Source organism: Falco peregrinus, chromosome 3 (genome assembly GCF_023634155.1).
Source record: "Falco peregrinus isolate bFalPer1 chromosome 3, bFalPer1.pri, whole genome shotgun sequence".
NCBI lineage: Eukaryota > Metazoa > Chordata > Aves > Falconiformes > Falconidae > Falco > Falco peregrinus.
In genome coordinates this window covers 12,609,924-12,627,971 of record NC_073723.1, presented here as the reverse complement: position 1 = coordinate 12,627,971, position 18,048 = coordinate 12,609,924, and the positions used below count along the sequence as shown (strand labels likewise).

At 41.3% G+C, this 18,048-nt stretch overlaps 2 protein-coding genes across 5 annotated transcripts in view; both read left to right on the top strand.

Annotated features, from left to right (window-relative positions):
• Positions 1-972, top strand: part of OTULINL (OTU deubiquitinase with linear linkage specificity like) — a 51,172-nt gene extending 50,200 nt beyond the window's left edge. The window contains exon 8 of the mRNA XM_055799190.1: positions 462-972. Coding sequence (XP_055655165.1) covers positions 462-590 — 129 coding nt within the window. The 3' untranslated portion in view covers positions 591-972. The remainder of the gene's footprint in view (positions 1-461) is intronic.
• A 605-nt stretch (positions 973-1,577) lies between these two features.
• Positions 1,578-17,811, top strand: OTULIN (OTU deubiquitinase with linear linkage specificity). 4 transcript variants are annotated; one of them, XM_055799497.1, is made up of 8 exons: positions 1,578-1,668; positions 2,986-3,317; positions 7,064-7,137; positions 7,958-8,052; positions 9,321-9,464; positions 13,521-13,646; positions 14,641-14,910; positions 16,184-17,811. In XM_055799497.1, the coding sequence occupies exons 2-8, from the start codon at positions 3,004-3,006 to the stop codon at positions 16,376-16,378; spliced, it is 1,218 nt and encodes a 405-aa protein (XP_055655472.1). In that variant the 5' UTR covers positions 1,578-1,668; positions 2,986-3,003; the 3' UTR covers positions 16,379-17,811. The 4 variants fall into 4 exon arrangements, with proteins under 4 accessions (XP_055655472.1, XP_055655469.1, XP_055655470.1 ...); XM_055799494.1 differs by lacking the exon at positions 1,578-1,668 and adding an exon at positions 1,675-1,994; XM_055799495.1 differs by lacking the exon at positions 1,578-1,668 and adding an exon at positions 2,018-2,592.
• Positions 17,812-18,048: the final 237 nt, after the last annotated feature.

The window sequence follows — 18,048 nt, the reverse complement described above, 5'->3', positions numbered from 1 at the left end:
TTGTTCAAACAAAGATTTTTTTCAAAGGAGGTGTCATTGTCAAGAGCAATCCAACAAAGATTTAATCCACAAGAAAAGCAGTGATTAAAAAAAATTAAGGTAATGCTTTTTTTCAAACATTTGTGATGATACTTCCTTCCGTCTCAAGAATAAAGAAACAGAAAAAACTTGTATACAAAAATGTCCATCAATTTTAAGCGACTTAAAAGTTTCACGATGTTGCAAATTACTTAACCATTGCCATTTGAACCTTTTATAGGTTTTACTACCAGACCCCCACCTTTAAAATGTTCTCCCTAATAAATGGATTTTAAAAAAATCATATTAATTCACATTCCTTTACTATCAGCATATTTGCAAGTTGTTTTCCACCAGTCTTCACATCGCTCGTATTACTTAGAGAAAGTGTATTCTTATGAGTAGAATTCTGGTACGAAGACTACTTTTTCTTCCATTTTCAGGCCCAATTTCAAGTGAACACTCTCCAAAACGCTCGGAGATCAGTGGACTTCTTTCTACAACACAGCTTTCCTACTTTTTACTGTCCTCAATATTACATTTTTAATAGTACTGGGTATGCTTCACCCTGAGTAGCATGTCATTTTGAAAAGGTTTATAATTTACTCTCTATGCACGTTTCTATCCTGTAATAAAGGTGCATCAGAATTTGCTGACGTCTTTTGAGATTTTTTGCTCCTGGAAGACTTCCAGCCCCTGAGAAGCGCCGCACGATGGCTGTCCCATATATCCATGCATCCTGAGAGCACGGGGCTTCCCCACGAGTGTTTTTGTACGGAGCATCTCTACCGAAAACCAACTCTGCTTCCCCCCGTTCCTATATTGACGAGAACGCTGTCGTCTCCGCGTTTGGGGGCTTTCATTGAAACCCTTTTATGCCACGTGGATCCCAAGCACCGGCCGCGCTCCGGGAGGCCCGCCGCCCTACCGCACGCCACCGCAGCACGCGCCAAACCAGACGCGACCCCCGGAGCACAACGCACCCCACCGAAGCCCCGCCGCCGCGCGGGGCGAGCACAGCCCAGCAGCCCCTCCGCGAGCGCCACGGCTCCGCTCCCCGCGGCTGCCCCCGGAACGGCCCCGCTCCCCGCAGCTGCGGCGGGGACGCCACGCCCCCCCCCGCCCCGGGGACGCCACGCCCCCCCCGCCCCGGGGACGCCACGCCCCCCCCCCGCCCCGGGGACGCCACGCCCCCCCCGCCCCGGGGACGCCACGCCCCCCCCCCGCCCCGGGGACGCCCCGGCCCGCCACGCCCCGGGGACGCCACGCCCCCCCCCCCGCCCCGGGGACGCCACGCCCCCCCCCCGCCCCGGGGACGCCCCGGCCCGCCACGCCCCGGGGACGCCACGCCCCCCCCCCGCCCCGGGGACGCCACGCCCCCCCCCCGCCCCGGGGACGCCCCGGCCCGCCACGCCCCGGGGACGCCTCCCCCTCCCGGAGCCGCCCGCAGCCGCAGCGACGGGCGGGTCTCGCTGTCTTCGCTCACGCGCCTGCACCGGAGGCCAGCCCCGCCCCCGCGCCCCGGCGCTCACCGCCGGGCGGCCGCCGGGCGGAAGGAAGCGCGGGCGCGTCCGAGCGCTGCTTCCGGCGTGATGACGCCCGGGCGGAAGATGCCGGCGGCCGGCGACGCGGAAGCGGCTGCGGAGCCGCGTAAGGGGCGGGCGCGTTCTCGCTCGCGGCGGGCCGCGGTCATGGGCGCGCGGGGCCCGTGCGGTCGGCCCCGGTAGCCGGTCCCGGCGCGAGCCTGCGGGCGGGCGCTCGGCGGGGCCCGCGCGGTTGACCGGCGGCCTCGGCCCCGCGCCATGAGCGGCCGGCGGCGGGCGGCGGGGGGCGCGGCGGGGGGGCGGCCCGCCGCCTGCCCCATACAGCCCCGGCCAGCGGGCGGCTGGAGCGGGGGCGGCCCCCTGCGCTCGGCGGGGAGCGGCTGCGGCGGGCGGCGGCCAGCGGTGCCGGGTAGGACGCGGGGCGCCGGGCAGGTGAGGCCTGGGCGGCCCGGCGGGGGGGCAGGGCCGGCCCTGTGCTGCGCAGAGCCTGGGCCGCGCCGTCCCGGGGGAGCGGCGCTGGGAGCGGTCGGGGCGCGGTGCGCGGCTCTCGTCCCGGGCCCCGTCCCACGGACGGGTGGTGCGCGGCAGGGCTCGGTGGCGAAGGGACAGTGACATCTGGGAAAGGAGGGCGTGTGGCAGGTGGGAGGCGTTAACCTGGAGCTAGAAACGCGTTGTACGTGTGTAGGCGTATAGCGTTATTAAGTTATTTTAGGGTGTATAACTCTAGTTATTAATGCTGTCAGTTTTGGGGTGACCGGCCTGGGCAGCAATGGTAAGAATCGTCTAGACCGTGAATGTGGCCACTGCAAAGCAACCCATAATTTTTTGAGAGGGTTATGTATCAATTTAAGGTAAATTATCACTGAAAATTTACTGTACGGGTGCATTCTAAGCTTTTGGAGAACTTGCTAGAACGGATTGTAGAAAGTCCCGTCTTAACTAAATAAATCATATTCAAAGAAACCAAAGATCAGAATTGTTTGCGTTAAGCAATAATCCTGCTGCAATGGGAGGTCTCATGGAGCACATGGTGAGTTTGTAAAAATCCTCTTGCTGGACTGAAATTTGTTTTATTGGGCTATCCGTTAATCCTCGGGGCTCTGAGCGGTACTGCCCCTTGAGAAGAGCAAGTGTTCGGTCGGGCACTGACTTTAGCGTGGGTTGCGTTTGAGGAACTGGCACAGATTAGCCTGAGTAAGAAATGAAACTGCCTTGCCGAGGAGATCAGTTTGAAAATAGCTTGGGTGTTGTGTTACCTTACCAAACTTCTGGATTTTGTTCCTGCTTTTGAATAAGTTAAGCGCCCTCTGAATCCTCAGAATATAACATAACTATTAAAATACTGTCGTTTTCTTAAAACCATGTGCTTTTGCTCTTCCCTGAGAGGTACTCTTCATGTGTTTCTTCCATTCTTCAAAGTCAGGATAACTTTCAAGTGTGGATGACGGAACCAGCCAGCCTTTCTGCGGGTGCAGAACAGGCACAGAAAAAAGAGAGTGTTGCCATACGCTTGGTGAAGCATGAAATGGAAGTTGTGGCTCCTTCTGACGAACTTGGCTCAGCAAATGCAGCTGCTGACCAGAAAGAGCAATCTACATCGGAAATAAGAAAAGACGACGTATACAGAAGTACTGGGAGACCTGAGAAGACAGATATGATTAAATCACTTCTGACAGATCAGGATGCATCTAGAAAGTGTGAACTGTATCTGCCTGTGTCTAGTAATTGTTCAGCAGTGGAGTCATCTGAAGACAGGCAAGGATTTGTTTTTTTAAAAATATATTAACAGCTTTTCTGTAGAAAGGGAGGCGTACATTCAGTTCATGAAGGTGAATTTCTTGGCAAAATTTCATATATGTTGGTGTTTTAGTGAAGTAGGTCTAAATGTCAAATCTTAAACTTTGAAGGCCACCTTCACCCTTTAGATAAATTATTATTATTATAGTTTAATAGTGGTGGTCTTTCGCTATCGAAGGGAATAACTGATGTGACATGAAGCTCTTAAGGGTAGCGTGCAGAGCATGGGAAAGTAAGAGTTGAAGGCAGATAGTCTTCTGCTAGCTTGGTTTTAACAGTGTGAATGCTTTGTTAGCTGCAGTGCTGACAATCATGGAAGGCTTTTTTTAATCCTAATGTTTAAGCTTTTTGTTTGTTTTCTGTAAAGCTTGTGCTATAAGCTGAAGTAAAAATTCAGTTGTGTGGTTCCTGTTTGGCAGTAGAAGTCTTTACAAGAATATTTGGAGGAAGAAATAAATATGAATGTTTTTTTAAAAAAAATATTCCAGACTTCTGAAAAGTAAATTAATGCACATTAAGAGTGACTTTATATTGTTGAAGAATTCATTAATAAAGTAAGAGAAGAAAGTGATTCCTAATTAATCCTCTTTCTATAGGTAGCCAGTGAACTGTTTTAGACAACATCCAAAAATCTACAAGAAGTGCTGACTTAGTGGAAAAGTCACTAAAATAAGTACATGTTTTCAAGGATGCTTTTAAATTCTTATTTCGTGCTTAAATTACTCTGTGATTTGAGCATAACCTAATATGAGGGGATTTTAATATTAACGCATTTATCATTAATACACAGATTCATATAAATATGTATGACATGTATTCTGTATGTTGGCAAAAGTGTGGTACGTAAGGATCTCTGTCCTTCTGGATTTTTAAATTAATTGCTATGTGGCGTACTAATTCTACTTGACCTAATATGTCTTTAGATGAATTATTAATAGTAATGGGTTTAATCTGACGTAAAAAAATTTAAATATTCATCTCTTCGTGATAATAAATGGAAGACTTTAAGCATTGGTTTTGCTTTTGTATGATATCCTCAATACTGGGAGTTCTAGTCCTGCAAATTTATTAGTATAAAACTGTTTATATTTTGCCCCAAATCCTTTCCTTTCTCTCCAGCTTAGTTTTGCTTGCTGTCAACTTGTTGGGGTTTATTTTTTTTGGTGGTGTGGGTTTTTTTTTTTTGTTGTTTTTAAAATTGCAAAGCCCAGGATACCCTAAGTAAAACCTGACATCCTGGGTTTTTTTTTTTTTGTCTTGGTATCTTTGATTCAGCAGAATCTGATTTACTAGTTCAGCAATTTAAATGTTTACACACAACACTATACACTTTTTTCTTTTGTAAATGCATGTTTTCATTTAATTGTTTTTCCACCTGTTGTTTTCACTCTATGGTTAGACATTAATGTGAAGGTTAGTAGGGAAAGGCTTTAGTTTCCACATTCTTGTTTCCGCAAATTTACTTAACAGTTTCTATGCTAGAACAATGTTAAGATCTGCTTTCAACTCTGAAATGAGTGACTGTGCGCATAGATTGCATCTTTTAGCTACCTTGATTTCAAAACAACTCTGTTAAATTGCAGTACTTTGTTTACAATGGTGGTTAATCTCTCAGGTTCTGAATCTATGGGTCCTATTTCATCAACTCCTAGAAAGAAGATGGGGTAATATCTGTGGAAGGAACACTTCTTTTTTTGAGTGACTTCACTAGTTTACTAAGCTGAGAACTTTCTCTCTTTGTGCATTGTAACCTAAATGTATTTGAGGATGTATCCCAAAGAAAGGCTTCCCCCTGCCCTGCCACCTCCCGTGGGATCCCTTGTAGAAACGGGTTTGTTCATGCTCATAGGGGGAATTTGTTGTTTTGTTTTAAATACTTTGGTTATAGATAGGCTAGGCTAGAGATCACTGCTGTTGGATACCAAGTTGTTTGGATTTTTTGTTTTCCACAGTGTTTTCAAGGTTAAGTATTCTTGAAGTTCTTCACAAACCTTAATGGACCTTAATCTCTGTTAAGAAGTAAGATTATGCATGGAAATTAGGGTTTGTCCAGTGCCACACTGTGACAAGGATAAGGACTTTAGGTAATTATTTCTATGATTTTTCTTCTCAGCAGATAGTACTCCTTATGGAATAGTATGTTTAATATCTACTGCATCTATTGTTTCTCTTTTCATTAATATTTATGTAATATTGTTATGAATCAGATTTCAAGCAGCTATTTGAGCACCTGGGAAACCTAGTTGGAAGGTTAAAGGTTTGAAATTTGAGTAAAACTGAACGGTAGTTTCATATGACTGCACAGTAGGTGACAGTTTACAGCTATATATTTGTCTTTAAATTTATTTTTTTGTTGTTCTTAAGGGAAATACATGCAAATGGGTTAGAAATGTTACTTTTTTTAGGTAAGCTGGTTTGGATATAAAGAAAAAGAAATAACAAAGACCAGTGTACCACAGTTACCAGTGTATTTTTTCAAGTTTAATTACCAGCTGGCTGCATTAAACCTTTTCTCAGTCTTCCTAACTGCTTGTCCTCTCCGAGTAGCCTAAGATGGGGCAGGGTCACTGCCTTAATTTCTTTCTGGTCTTTTGCAAGCATGCTGTGGTTTGGGCTGCTAATAGTACAGTTTTTTTCTGCACATGTACTTTCTGCAAAATACAAACAAAAAATAATAAGAATAAAAAAAAGTCGATGGAACCTCTTTAGTGGTAAGCCTAAATGATTTATGAGTAAGTTTGGTGATATATGGGGTTTTTTTGAAGTATTTTAGCTGTGAAATTGATTTTTTTTAAAGTTTATTTGCTAGATGTATTTGTATGACAAATGCCACCCAGAGTCATATTTAAAGGAATGTGCAATTTATTGCCTGTTTCTTGGACGCTGTATGAACCTCTATTCCCAATGGTAATGTTCACACCCTACCTTTGAGATCTCTTCTTGATAATGCTAGGCTATACATAGAAACAGTATCCTTCTGGGCCATCATTTCCTCCTTCATGGTTATAACTTGATGTCAGAATGTCTGTATACAGGTTCAGATGGAGACATTTGACTCTTAAGACTGTACCTTGACCAAAAAGCCTGTATCATTCAAGGAAGAAATGTGTGTCTGGATTTCAGTTGGCCTGTAGGCTGCAGTTTGGATCATGCTTAGAATTTTGTTTCCTTTGTAACATTCAAACCCGCTGCAGATAGCTGGCTACTTTTCATCATGATACTCCGTGGTGCATTCTGCTCATCTATTAGGCAGGTTGCTCAGCTCCAGCGGAGCGTAGATACAAAGCTGGTGGTGAATCATGTGTTCTTAGTTGCGTGCTTAGGTTGTAGCATCCATATGCTCAGCAAATAGGCATTTTGGCTTGTGCCTTTTGCAAATTTATCCTGTAAAATTTACAAATACAAAGGGACCTTAGTTCTGTAGTCTTCGTACAACCAGCAGAAGAGAAATAGAGGCAGTTATTTGTTACCAACATAAGTGTCATAGATAAGGGAGGGGAACAGCTGAGAGGTTTTTTAAACTTTTTTTTTCCCTGAGAACTCATGTTGTTTTATGAAAATGTGTAAGATGGAAAGGAAATCGACTTAAAACATAATTGGAAAAAGTCTTAAGTACTTCTTAAGTACTTGCCTGTGGTTGTAAACTGGGGAATTACTGTAAGATTTGTGCTGTTCCATGAAGTGTGTGTTGGTTTTTATTGCAGTGAGGAGGACATGTATCGCGATGCAGAAGAAATAGAGCGAGAAAAGATATTGCGTAGTGAGACAAGCTCTTCAGGTACATTAGAACTTTGTGTGACATTTCAAATACAGTATCACAATTCATTGTAGCACTAGTTTGTGATGATTTGACACCCTCGTTTCCAAGGATCTTTGTGCACAGATGTCTCTGTACAATAGAAGTTACTTATCATGACGGAGTACATTATGCAGGTTAATTCATGAAAAGATAGATCTTATATAAAACTGGTTGCTCTTAATAGATTTTTTTCCCCCCATGTTTCTATAGTTGCTTTACAAGAGAACGCAAATCCTTTGGAAAAACAGTCGTGTAGCCTGTTACAAGACTTACGCTGATTTATACTGATCTATAGTCATTATAGTGGCATCTGTTGCTGGGATCCCTTGATAACTTTAGTGCTATCAGATTTGAAACAAAGGCTGTTGGGATTCCAACAGAAAACTGTAATTCTTCTTTCTGTTATGGTTTCTGACTTACTCGGAAAGATCAGTCATCTTTATCCTTTATAGTCTGGCTGCTGAAAGAAGAGAAACTTGTCAGATATTTTTCTGATTGCTAAGAAAACGAAGAATACTAATTCCTACTCTTTGCCAATTAATATTGTGCAGAAAAGAGGATGTCGATTTTGTTGGATTACGTAATTACTTGTCTTCACTTGTCATTTTCAGAGCAAGCTTTTTCCGTCCCGCCCCCCCTCTGATACTAATAATTACTTAGTAGCTGTAGGTTGTGCTGCCAGTCTCCTTTGGCACCAATGTTATTTTAAAGTGATAGAGTGTATTTAACAATTCAATGCTTTTTCTATGTTGTTCTGTTTCACCTTCTCCGTATAATGTTACATATTCTATTTTAACAGAATATAAACTAAGTGTTGCACCTGAAATGGATGTCATGGAGTATTGCAGCAAAGAATGGAGAGGAAATACACCAGTAGCAAAAAGGATGAGAAAGGTATCAGTTCTGTGTTTGTTGAATTTTGTTGGGCTTTTTGTTTTCATTTGTATGTTTAGTGGGTGATTTCCTATGGGAACACTCTTTAAAACAGGAAATGCAATAGCAGTGGTTTCCAGTGTCTGGTCTTGGAAGTGGCTGACAACTGAAAGATGGTTTTGTTTTGTACTCGTTCAAAATGTGTTTTTTAGTAAGGCTGCTTGTTGATAGTGTAGCCTTTTGATTAATACTATTCTTCAGTGCAGTTTTCAATTGAAGTTTTAAATATGGTTTATTGCCATAAAATGGTAATTTTGGGGGTTGTTGAAATGAAAGAACGGATAACCATACTTGGTAGCAGAAGGCAAATAACTGAAGCTGGTGAATTGCATGGTTTTTAAGATGGGGAGCTTTAATGAATAGGCTCAGTTTTTCTTAAATTCTTCCTGAATTCTTATTTTTTGTAGGTTTTGGACTAGTTTTATTATATTAATCTTGAGCTAGAATGGCAGAAAGTAAAGTATAAGGTTGGTTGGGCTTTTTCAGTTTTTGGTTTTGGGTTTGGTTTTTTTTCAATACAACTTAAAAATTTCCATAAATCAGAAGATCTGTGTGTCACCTTCAAGAGGTTAGTAAGAGAAATACAGATGCACAGGCACTGGGTCTTGCTAGCTTAGTTGAAGAGGTGTGCTGAGCTTCAGGAGTTACAATTCAACATTGCAGCTCTGCTAAAAGTGTAGGTATGGGAACAGCAGGGAGGGGACAGATGTGCTGAGGCATGTGTCAGGAAACCTCAGTGTGAACTCAAATTTTCCCTGAGGCAGAAACTAGACATGCTATGTATTGGGTAAATAGTGTGAACTGTTGCTGAAACTTCTTGTAAGCATGATATATTTTTAGATTTATATTCTTGTGTGTGCATGTTTATATGTTTAGATTTTTTTGAAACTGAGTTAGCTACACACATTTCAATGATAATTGTGCTCTGTCATCAAGTAAATACCACAACCAGTTATCTACTTGATTTCTTTGGTTTCTTGTTTGTTATTCAGTAGAACTAAGGAAGTTTTTTTTCACAGCATAATTTGTGACGTAAAAGCATTTGAACTCCCAAAATGGGTAGTTTTTGAAGTAGTTTAAGTGCTTTAGAACTACCCCCTCCCATTTTTCTTTTTTAAATACGATTACCATTTGGATGCTGATATGTCAGTGTCTTTTACAATACCACTGCATGACCTTAAAATGTTTTATTAATGCTTTGATGTTGTTTGGATGTTATGTTTTTCTAGGGATACGAAGCAGTTGCACAGAAGTTTGCATCTATAAGGAGAGTACGAGGTGATAACTATTGTGCTTTCAGAGCAACTCTTTTCCAGGCACTAAGCCAAGCTACCCAGTTACCAAGCTGGCTGCGGAGTGAGGATTTTACTATGGTATGTGTCAAGGTTTGATCTTCTGACAGTAGTGGAGTGTTGATTCTAACCTATTTGAATATTTTTGTTTTCCTTTCTCTGTTATGCTATATATGCTCACTTCTCAATATCCCTTGAACTGAAAAGTGACGGGCTCAATTTTGTTGTTCAATTAGAGTGATTCTTTCAACTTGGAATTGAGTCCAGATCTCCTTAATTTCTGGTTTATAATGTATGAAAGGTACTGTAGTGCTGACTGTAATATAACTTGTCTGTCTTCATCTTAGAATCGTAGAATTATTTAGGTTGGAAAAGACCTTTGAGGTCATCAAGTCCAACCATTAACCCAGGATTGCCAAGTCCATCACTAAACCATGTCCCTAAGCACCGCATCTATGCATTTTTGTAAACACCTTCAGCGATGGTGATTCCACCATCTCCCTGGGCAGCCTGTTCCAGTGCTTAACCACTCTTTCAGTGCAGAGCTTTTTCCTACTATCCAAACTAAACCTCCCCTGGTGCAGCTTGAGGCCATTTGCTCTCATCCTATCACTTGTTATCTGGGAGAAGAGACTGACACCCACCTGTCTACAACCTCCTTTCAGGTAGTTGTAGAGAGCAATAAGATCCCCCTTGAGTCTTCTCCTCTCCAGAGTAAACAACCCCGGTTCCCTCAACCACTCTGTATAGGACTTCTACTCCAGACCCTTCTCCAGCCTCCTTGCCCTTCTCTGGACACACTGCGGCATCTCTTCATCCCTCATGAAATGAGGGAGCCAAAACTGAACACAGTATTCAAGGTGCAGCCTCACTGGTGCTGAGTACAGGGGGATGATCCCTTCCCTTGTCCTGCTGGTGAAACTATTTTGGATACATTCCAGGATGCTGTTGACCTTCTTGGCCATCTGGGCATGCTGCCAGGCTCATGCTCAGTTGGTTGTCAGCCAGCACATCCAGGGCCTTTTCCCCCAGGGAGCTTTCCAGCTGCTCTTCCCCAAGCCTGTGGTGTTGTGTGGGATTCATGTGACCCAGGTGCAGGACTCGGCACTTCTTGCTGAACCTCATACAGTTGGCCTTGGCCCATCAGTCCAGCCTGTCCAGACCCCTCTGCAGAGCTTCCTGCCCTCCAGCAGAATAACACTCCTCCCTAACTTGGTGTTGTCTGTAGACTTACTGAGGGTACACTCAGTTCCCTTGTCCAGGTTGTTGATAACAGGACTGGCCTCGATACAGAGCCTGGGGAACACCACTTGTGACCAGCCGTCAGGAGGTTGTAACTGTTTACTACCACTCTTTGGGTAAAAGCTGGCTGGATGGCCAAGTCCAATGTAGAGTACACCCATCTAAACCATGAGCAGCCTCCTTCTCCAGGAGAATGCTGTAGGAGATGATGTCAAAGGCTTTACTAAGGTCCAGGTAGACAGCATCCACAGCCTTTCCTCACCCACTAGATGGGTCATCTTGTAGATCAGGTTTGTCGAGCAGGACCTGCCTTTTATAAACCAGTGCTGGCTGGGCCCAGTCCCCTGATTGTTCTGTATGTGTTGTGTGATGGCGCTCAGGATGACCTGCTCCATAACCTTCCCCATCACTAAGGTTAGACTAACGGGCCTGTACTTCCCCATATCCTCCTTCCTGCCCTTCTTGTAGTTGGGCATCACACTGGCTAACCCCCAGTCTTCTGGGACCTCCCTGGTTATCCAGGACTGTTGATAAATGATGGAGAGCGGCTTGGTGAGCAGCTCCACCAGCTCCCTCAGTACCCTTGGGTGGATCCCATCCAGACCCATAGATTTGTGTGAGTCTAAGTGGAGCAGCAGGTCACTAACAGTTTCCTCCTGGACTGTGGGGACTTCGCTTTGCTGCTCCTCGTCCCTGTCTTCCAGCTCAGGGGGGTGGGTACCTTGAAGGTAACTGGTCTTACTAGTAAAGACTGAGGCAAAGGCGGCATTAAGTACCTCAGCCTTTTCCTCATCCTTTGTGGCAACATTCCCCCCTGCATCCAATAAAGAGTACAGATTATCCTTGGCCCTCCTTTTGTTTCTAACATATTTATAAAAATATTTTTTGTTATCTTGCTTTCTTGGTTTCTTCTTACTGCATGTAATATGGCAGTAAAAGGTTTCCCACAAAACAGCTGGTAATAACAAAAAATATAGACAAGCTGTTTTAAGCACATTTGGGAAAAAACCCCAGCTTTTCAAAATTGTTGTATGTATTCTTGTGTGTCATATATGGTTTCTCTAGAAAGTGGTTTAACAAATTGGATGCTGTGGGCTTTTTGGAATGTATTACCTGTGTCTTAAATGTTACTTAAAGTAAGCCTAAGAGCAACGTCAACCTGACAGAAAGAACAGTTCTTATGGGGCATTGATGGGTAAGTAAACAACATGTCTTCATAAGAAGTAGAAGAATATTCCAGAAATGGTCTTGTGTCAACGAAGTCCATTTGGTGATATCTGTGAACGTGGAAGAAGCTGCCTATACAAAAGTGGCCCACTCCAGTGGGGAGCAAGGTTCAGGTTGTGCAGGTTGCTGCTGGAAATGTAAATGATGGGTGTTTGATGCAGACTCTGTGTAGGCTATCAGTCGAGGTAGGTCACACTGCTCTGACTGTCTGTCTGTATAACTTCAGAGGCTATCTTAAAATTTCTTATTGTGGTCACTGTCATTAAGTGAAATTCTGTTCATAAGTTTTTGTAATTACTGATAAAAGACTTTGCTTGAAATATTTCTTACTGCTGCAGCATGTTGTAAAAAAAATTCTTTTTTATAAAAAAAATTTTGCCAGCTGACAACCATCTCCACGTTATCAAACTGTAGAACATAGTTTCCTAGTGCTCCTTTAAAGAATGTGCAAACTTTTTAAAATGGTGTTCTTCACAGTTTTTAATGATGTTCACCCGTTTTTCTTCCTATGGATTGACAGAGGAAAACATGTCGTATGGTAATGAACATTTTTTTGAAAAAGGTGTACAACTATAAAATGAACTAATTGAAATGATAAACTGTTAATGCATCAAAGCAAAGGCGTGTTAAAAGAAATGTGTGTGGTGACAGCTAGCAAGTACAACTTGTAACGAAGATTATTTTTTTTTTCTTTAATTAGAACAGTGTTTACGTGCACATTTCTAGTTGTGGAAGTTATTGGTATATAATCTTTGATTATTTAGTTCTATATATCCAGTTAGCATAGGATGCCAGGCTGGTGTGAAGGTCTGTGTATATCTGACAAATACTTGGTTGCAATTAAAGAGAACATATCACTGGTTTGGAGTCCTGATAAAATGAAAACTGACTGGTAATGGCTGACGGTTTATGTGTTGCTGTAGCCAAATATTTAATTCATTGAGAGACAAAAGTTGTTTTTCCAGTTCTAGCAGGAAAATGGGTTAATAAATGAGGGTAAAAATCTGGGCATGCAACTGCCAACATGTCCTTCAAGAGAAGTGTAAAAGCTCTTAACTGATCAGGTGTAGCATGTGAGTAGTAAAAGAGGCAGTTCTGAGGCTGCAGTATGATACGATGCATCAACTAATCCCGAGGTTGTTTTCTTCTTTATAAGAAAACCTGTCTAGTAGTGCTGTAATTATGTTTCCTCAAAAAAACAAACCCCACAGCTTGTGTCTTCTGGACAAAGTAGTTTGCACTTCACCAAGACTTCTAGATTATCTGGTGGATGTCATCACATCTTTAACCTTTTCTTCTGTTGGTTCAGGGACACTTTCAAACACAGTCACTGTCATGTGCTGCTGGCTTATTTTAATTAAAAAAAAAAAAAAAGTGAGAGTTACTTGGAGTGATTAATTTTTCCAGTGCTTGTGTATTAGTTAGATCTGGAATTCATAATAGCCCAGTATTCTGACTGTTACCTGGCAAGTATTATAAAGAGCTCGTTGTGTCCAGTTATGTTCATCTTACTATGACATCTGTTCATATAAGGGATTGCTTTAAGGTGTGAAATGATTTTTTTTTTTTTTTTTTTTAAAAAAAAGAATAAAATACTAATCTGGAAGTTAGTGAGTTTTCCTGTCAAGATTTTTGACTTAAGCTGCCTTTTCTTCTCTCAACTTCCAGCTTCCTGAAAACTTGCTGAGCAAATATGACTGGATCAAGCAGTGGCAGCTGAAACACAAACTGGGCAGGAAGATGGGAGAAATAAGTGATGAAATTAAAGAATATTTAATACTTCTAAGGGAAAAGGTTGGAAAAGTATTTGTTTATTCTTGGTTACTTGCAAAGAAGGAAAATGACAGACTCTTGGATATGATGAATTTAGCATAAGGATGCTTTCACTAGTGAAAGTCACTTTTCTGTATGTATACTGCAGAAAAATCAAGGCAAGAATGCCTGTTCAGACCTGTGGCAGTTTTCACTTGCCTGATGCTGGAATTAATTTTTAACCAGCTGAGCAGAAAACTGCTACAGGTTTCTGTGAAGAAATTAATGTAACAGAGTAACATTTTGCCCTATTATTTCTTGTATTTATTTGAAGGAATGATGTATGCTATGCATAAATGCCGTTGCTACCTTGAAGAGGTCACAGAAAGAAAAATGATACAGAATAATGCAGAAGCAATTTCAAAGGAGTAGTTTCTATTCAACGTTTATATGTTTTTGTTCTAGGTTAATGTAACAGGAAAGTCATTGTGCCCCTTTAGTTTGTACTATATAACCTAGCCCCTTCCTCCCATGAAACTCTGGAACCTATTTAAAATCTCTTCAGTTGTTTCTTTCTTACTGTGTATGCGTATTCTCTTTTTTTTGAAGGCTTTTAAGAATATTTTAAAGGCTGCATTCAAGCAGTTTGAGGGCTGACATGAAATAATCATTCAGAGTAAGTGAAATGTAAAGAATATGAAGGATAGAGGATTTATGATACAGGAAACAAAAGTTTATTACCTTCTTGCTTATTGTCCCATGACAATGTTTTTTTTGCCACCTTGCAACATTTTCAGCATCCTCTTCTTTTGCTTTGCTTAAGGACTAATTTAAGCGAAATCAGACTAACTCACCTTGACCTTGATAGGACTACAGCTGTGGAAAAATTCTTGATTGTTTTTAAAAAGACACAAAACCCTTCATAAATTAAATTCCGAGTGCCTGTGCTGAACGTCTGACAATTCACAAGTGGCTTTTTGCAGCTCTTGCATGATGATGGCTATTGATACATGTTGTATGTTTTATTTTTTTATAGTGGAAGAGTATAAGTGAAATCAAGGGTCCTTTTGAGAAACAAGAAGCTTGTGATAAATTGTTTAAAAATGAAGAGGAAGAGTATAGTCTCTATGAAGCGCTGAAATTTTTGATGCTTAACACTGCAATCAAATTATACAATGATGATAAAGATGGAAGGAGAGTTCCTGTCTTCGCATGGTTGCTGTTTGCACGAGATACGTCTAGCAACCCTTGTCAGTTAATGCATAATCACTTGAATCATGTTGGTCACAGTGGAGGCCTCGAACAAGTAAGGAGAGATCATTCTTAGAGTGTTATTTTCCTGTTTTGGAGATTTTGGTTTCAAGTGATTTAAGAAATCACCCAGCTTTTGTTGGTCTGGCTAAATTTAATGGTGTAATGTCTGGTCTTTTATTGGGAAAAATATGGTAGAACCGCTTGCTTATGTAAGAGTCTAAAGCTTCCTCTTAAACATCAGTTTTTGTCTGGCAGCTGACACTTGGGTAGCATTCTTTGGTAGTATGGCCTTGTGTTAATGGTAACATTTGGTTTAGTCTCTTAATTATTAGCTTTTAAAAAAATAAAAGCTAATACTCAAATTATGCAGAGAAGGTCATGTGTAGTACATATACTTGGTGAATTCTGGTAAACTAATAGTAATTACTGCCTTATACGTTGCAGAAATGGTATACGTATTACAAAAAAGCCCCAAAACAAAACATAGTAGTTAATGAGCTGAATAGTCCAAAAGGTTTTAGAAACATCCATTTAAAAAAAAAAATAATCCCATTGAATGTTAAGTGTGGTACTGCAGTTGAATTCGCTACTTACTTCCATGTTTCTGTAATTATTACGTTTTGTTTCTGTTTATTGGCTTAAAAATCCTACAACTCTTGTATAGATGAGGCAGGTTGCTTTTACTGTTAATTAGATGATTCACTGATGACTTTTTTGCTGCCCAGTTTAGTCAATAAGTAATGTTGCTTGTTTTTGTGCTGACTAGGTTTATTTCATTTATATTCTTTGTAAATTGTTACTTAGAGGATAGGCTTGCCACTGCAGTAGACAAGATAGATTTTCTAGGTTCTTTCTCTGAATTCCTTCTGATATCAATGGGCTTTGTAAAGGCTTTCTGTCTTTTTTTTTTTTTCTTTGGTTTTGTTTTGGCTAGAGAGCTTGGAGTTCCCCCTAATGGGGAAAGGATCATTGCTTGAAACCCATTCTTGTCTGGTTTAGTGACATAACAGGATGAATACAGCTACAAGAGAATGTCATTCCTACCTGTTTGTGGCAGTAGGGAAGTGGGATTCTCTGTATAAAGTAGCTTTTCTTTAGGACTGGTTTAGTTTCTTTTTGTTGGGTCTGAAGAGCTTCATGTTGAAGGCATGGTATCTTAGAGGTATATGATTGAGATACTGAACTAGAGATGCTCGTGTATATGCTTTTTCACTTTTTTCTTTCAAAAATTGCTTCTGATGGGTATTTAGTATTTTTATGAGAAAAATCTTACAAAAGGTATGTTTAATTTTGCACGTTGCATTTCTGCTTTTTTTCCAATGTAGGTGGAAATGTTTCTCCTTGCTTATGCTCTGCAGTATACCATCCAAGTGTATCGACTGTATAAGTATAGTACTGATGAATTCATCACACTTTATCCCAATGACCCGGAGGAGGACTGGCCTGTGGTGACTCTCATAACTGAAGATGACAGACACTATAATATTCCAGTCAGAATGTGCCAAGAGACTACGCTGTAAACAACTGATCTTAGCAGACAAACCTCTGCTGCTTGTTGAAGTTTCCAGTGCTATTTTGAAACAGGATGATGATGAAAGAAGCATTATTGACTCTACAACAACTTGAAATCCATGGTTTAGAGCTTAAAGAGTAAGAATTTTGTAAGTATGGCTTCTGTTGCCCATTTAAAAAAAAAAAAAAAAACCACACCAAAACCTTCTGCAATCTTTTCTTTGAAAGGCCTGCTCTGAATAGGAATGCAAAACCTGTAGATCTACTTCATTTAAAACAGGTGAGGCTCTGTGGTAAGGCATGAGCTGGCCTTCTGCTTCTTGAAATAACAAGATAATGAGTTGAAATTTCTGGACAAGTAAGCTGGCAGTGTCCTGACTTATTTGTGGTGCTGCTTGGAAGCAATTTGTACAAATTTTGGGTCTCAGGAAGCAATGTAATTCTTTTGTGGTTGGAATCTAATGCCTGCCATGGTTTATGCCATGAGAGATGTTACTGAAAGTTTTCCAGTGCTTTGGGTTTTTTTCCCCAACATGAGTATCTGGTATTTGGAAACCAGTTGTCTGTTCTACTGAAGATGAAGAGCTCTTTCCCTTTCAACCCCTTGAGAGGATTATGGCAAAGAGACGTGATAATAAGTGAGTATAAAACTTGTTAGTTAGTAGGTCACAAATTCAAAACGGCACAGAATTGCTGCTTTGGTTGTGATAGCCAAGCTGAGCTAACCACGTGCCCATTAACTCCCATGTCTGTTCGTACTGCTGTACCTGTAACCTTAATCCTTGCTGGTAGTTGCTATGAAGAACATGAGGATTTTAATTTGTCTAGGGAGTGCAGTAGATGGAAGTAAACTTCTGGTGCAGGTCTTCCACACTTGGGAGGAATATGTGGGAGGTCCTGTTTCTTCTGAGTATTTTTCATTATGCTTTAAATTGAAGGAATACTGAATATATCGGATGCTGGGAGTGCTGAGACATACCCCCCAAAATAATTAAATAGTAAACCCTTTACCTTTTAGCTTGAAGTGGAAGTATGCCCTACAGATGAGTGAAAGTATATTTAAATGAAATGCTGGTGCTACACAGATCACTTGGCTTCTCTTAGAAGCCCCTCTTGTATAAAAGGGATAAGATTATAAAGCTACTCTTCATTCAGATATTCTAGAGGAAATTGCATGCAAAGCTTCTGGCATGCCAAACTTCAAATTCTGGTTTGTTCTACTTAAAGTCAATTTTTAAACTTTTGTTGTGAAAGGTAATTACACAAAGAGAATGTGTATTCACTGTGTTCTAAAATGTGTCTTAGACACGCCTTAATGAGGTCTATCATGTACTCAGTGTTATATTTATCATGTTGTCTTTGGCTTTTAAAACAACTAGATCTGTTACTGAAAATTTCTCAGAGCTACAAGGGAATAAAAATAAACCAATTAATCTGGCAATATTGTGTTTCTTGTTTTATGGCCTGTTTTCTCTCTAGCTTTATATTTTTGAGTATTTTTGACATCCTTGTTCAAGTTATTTCTTGAAAGCTGCAAAGCATAGTAATTATGTAAAACAAGCTGGATTGCACAGACGGGGGGGGGGGGGGGGGGAAATCCCTGAATTACTGTTCTCCAAGTAGTGCTGAGGGGGAAAGAAAAATAAATTAACTTTTGCAACTCATTGAACTCTGATAG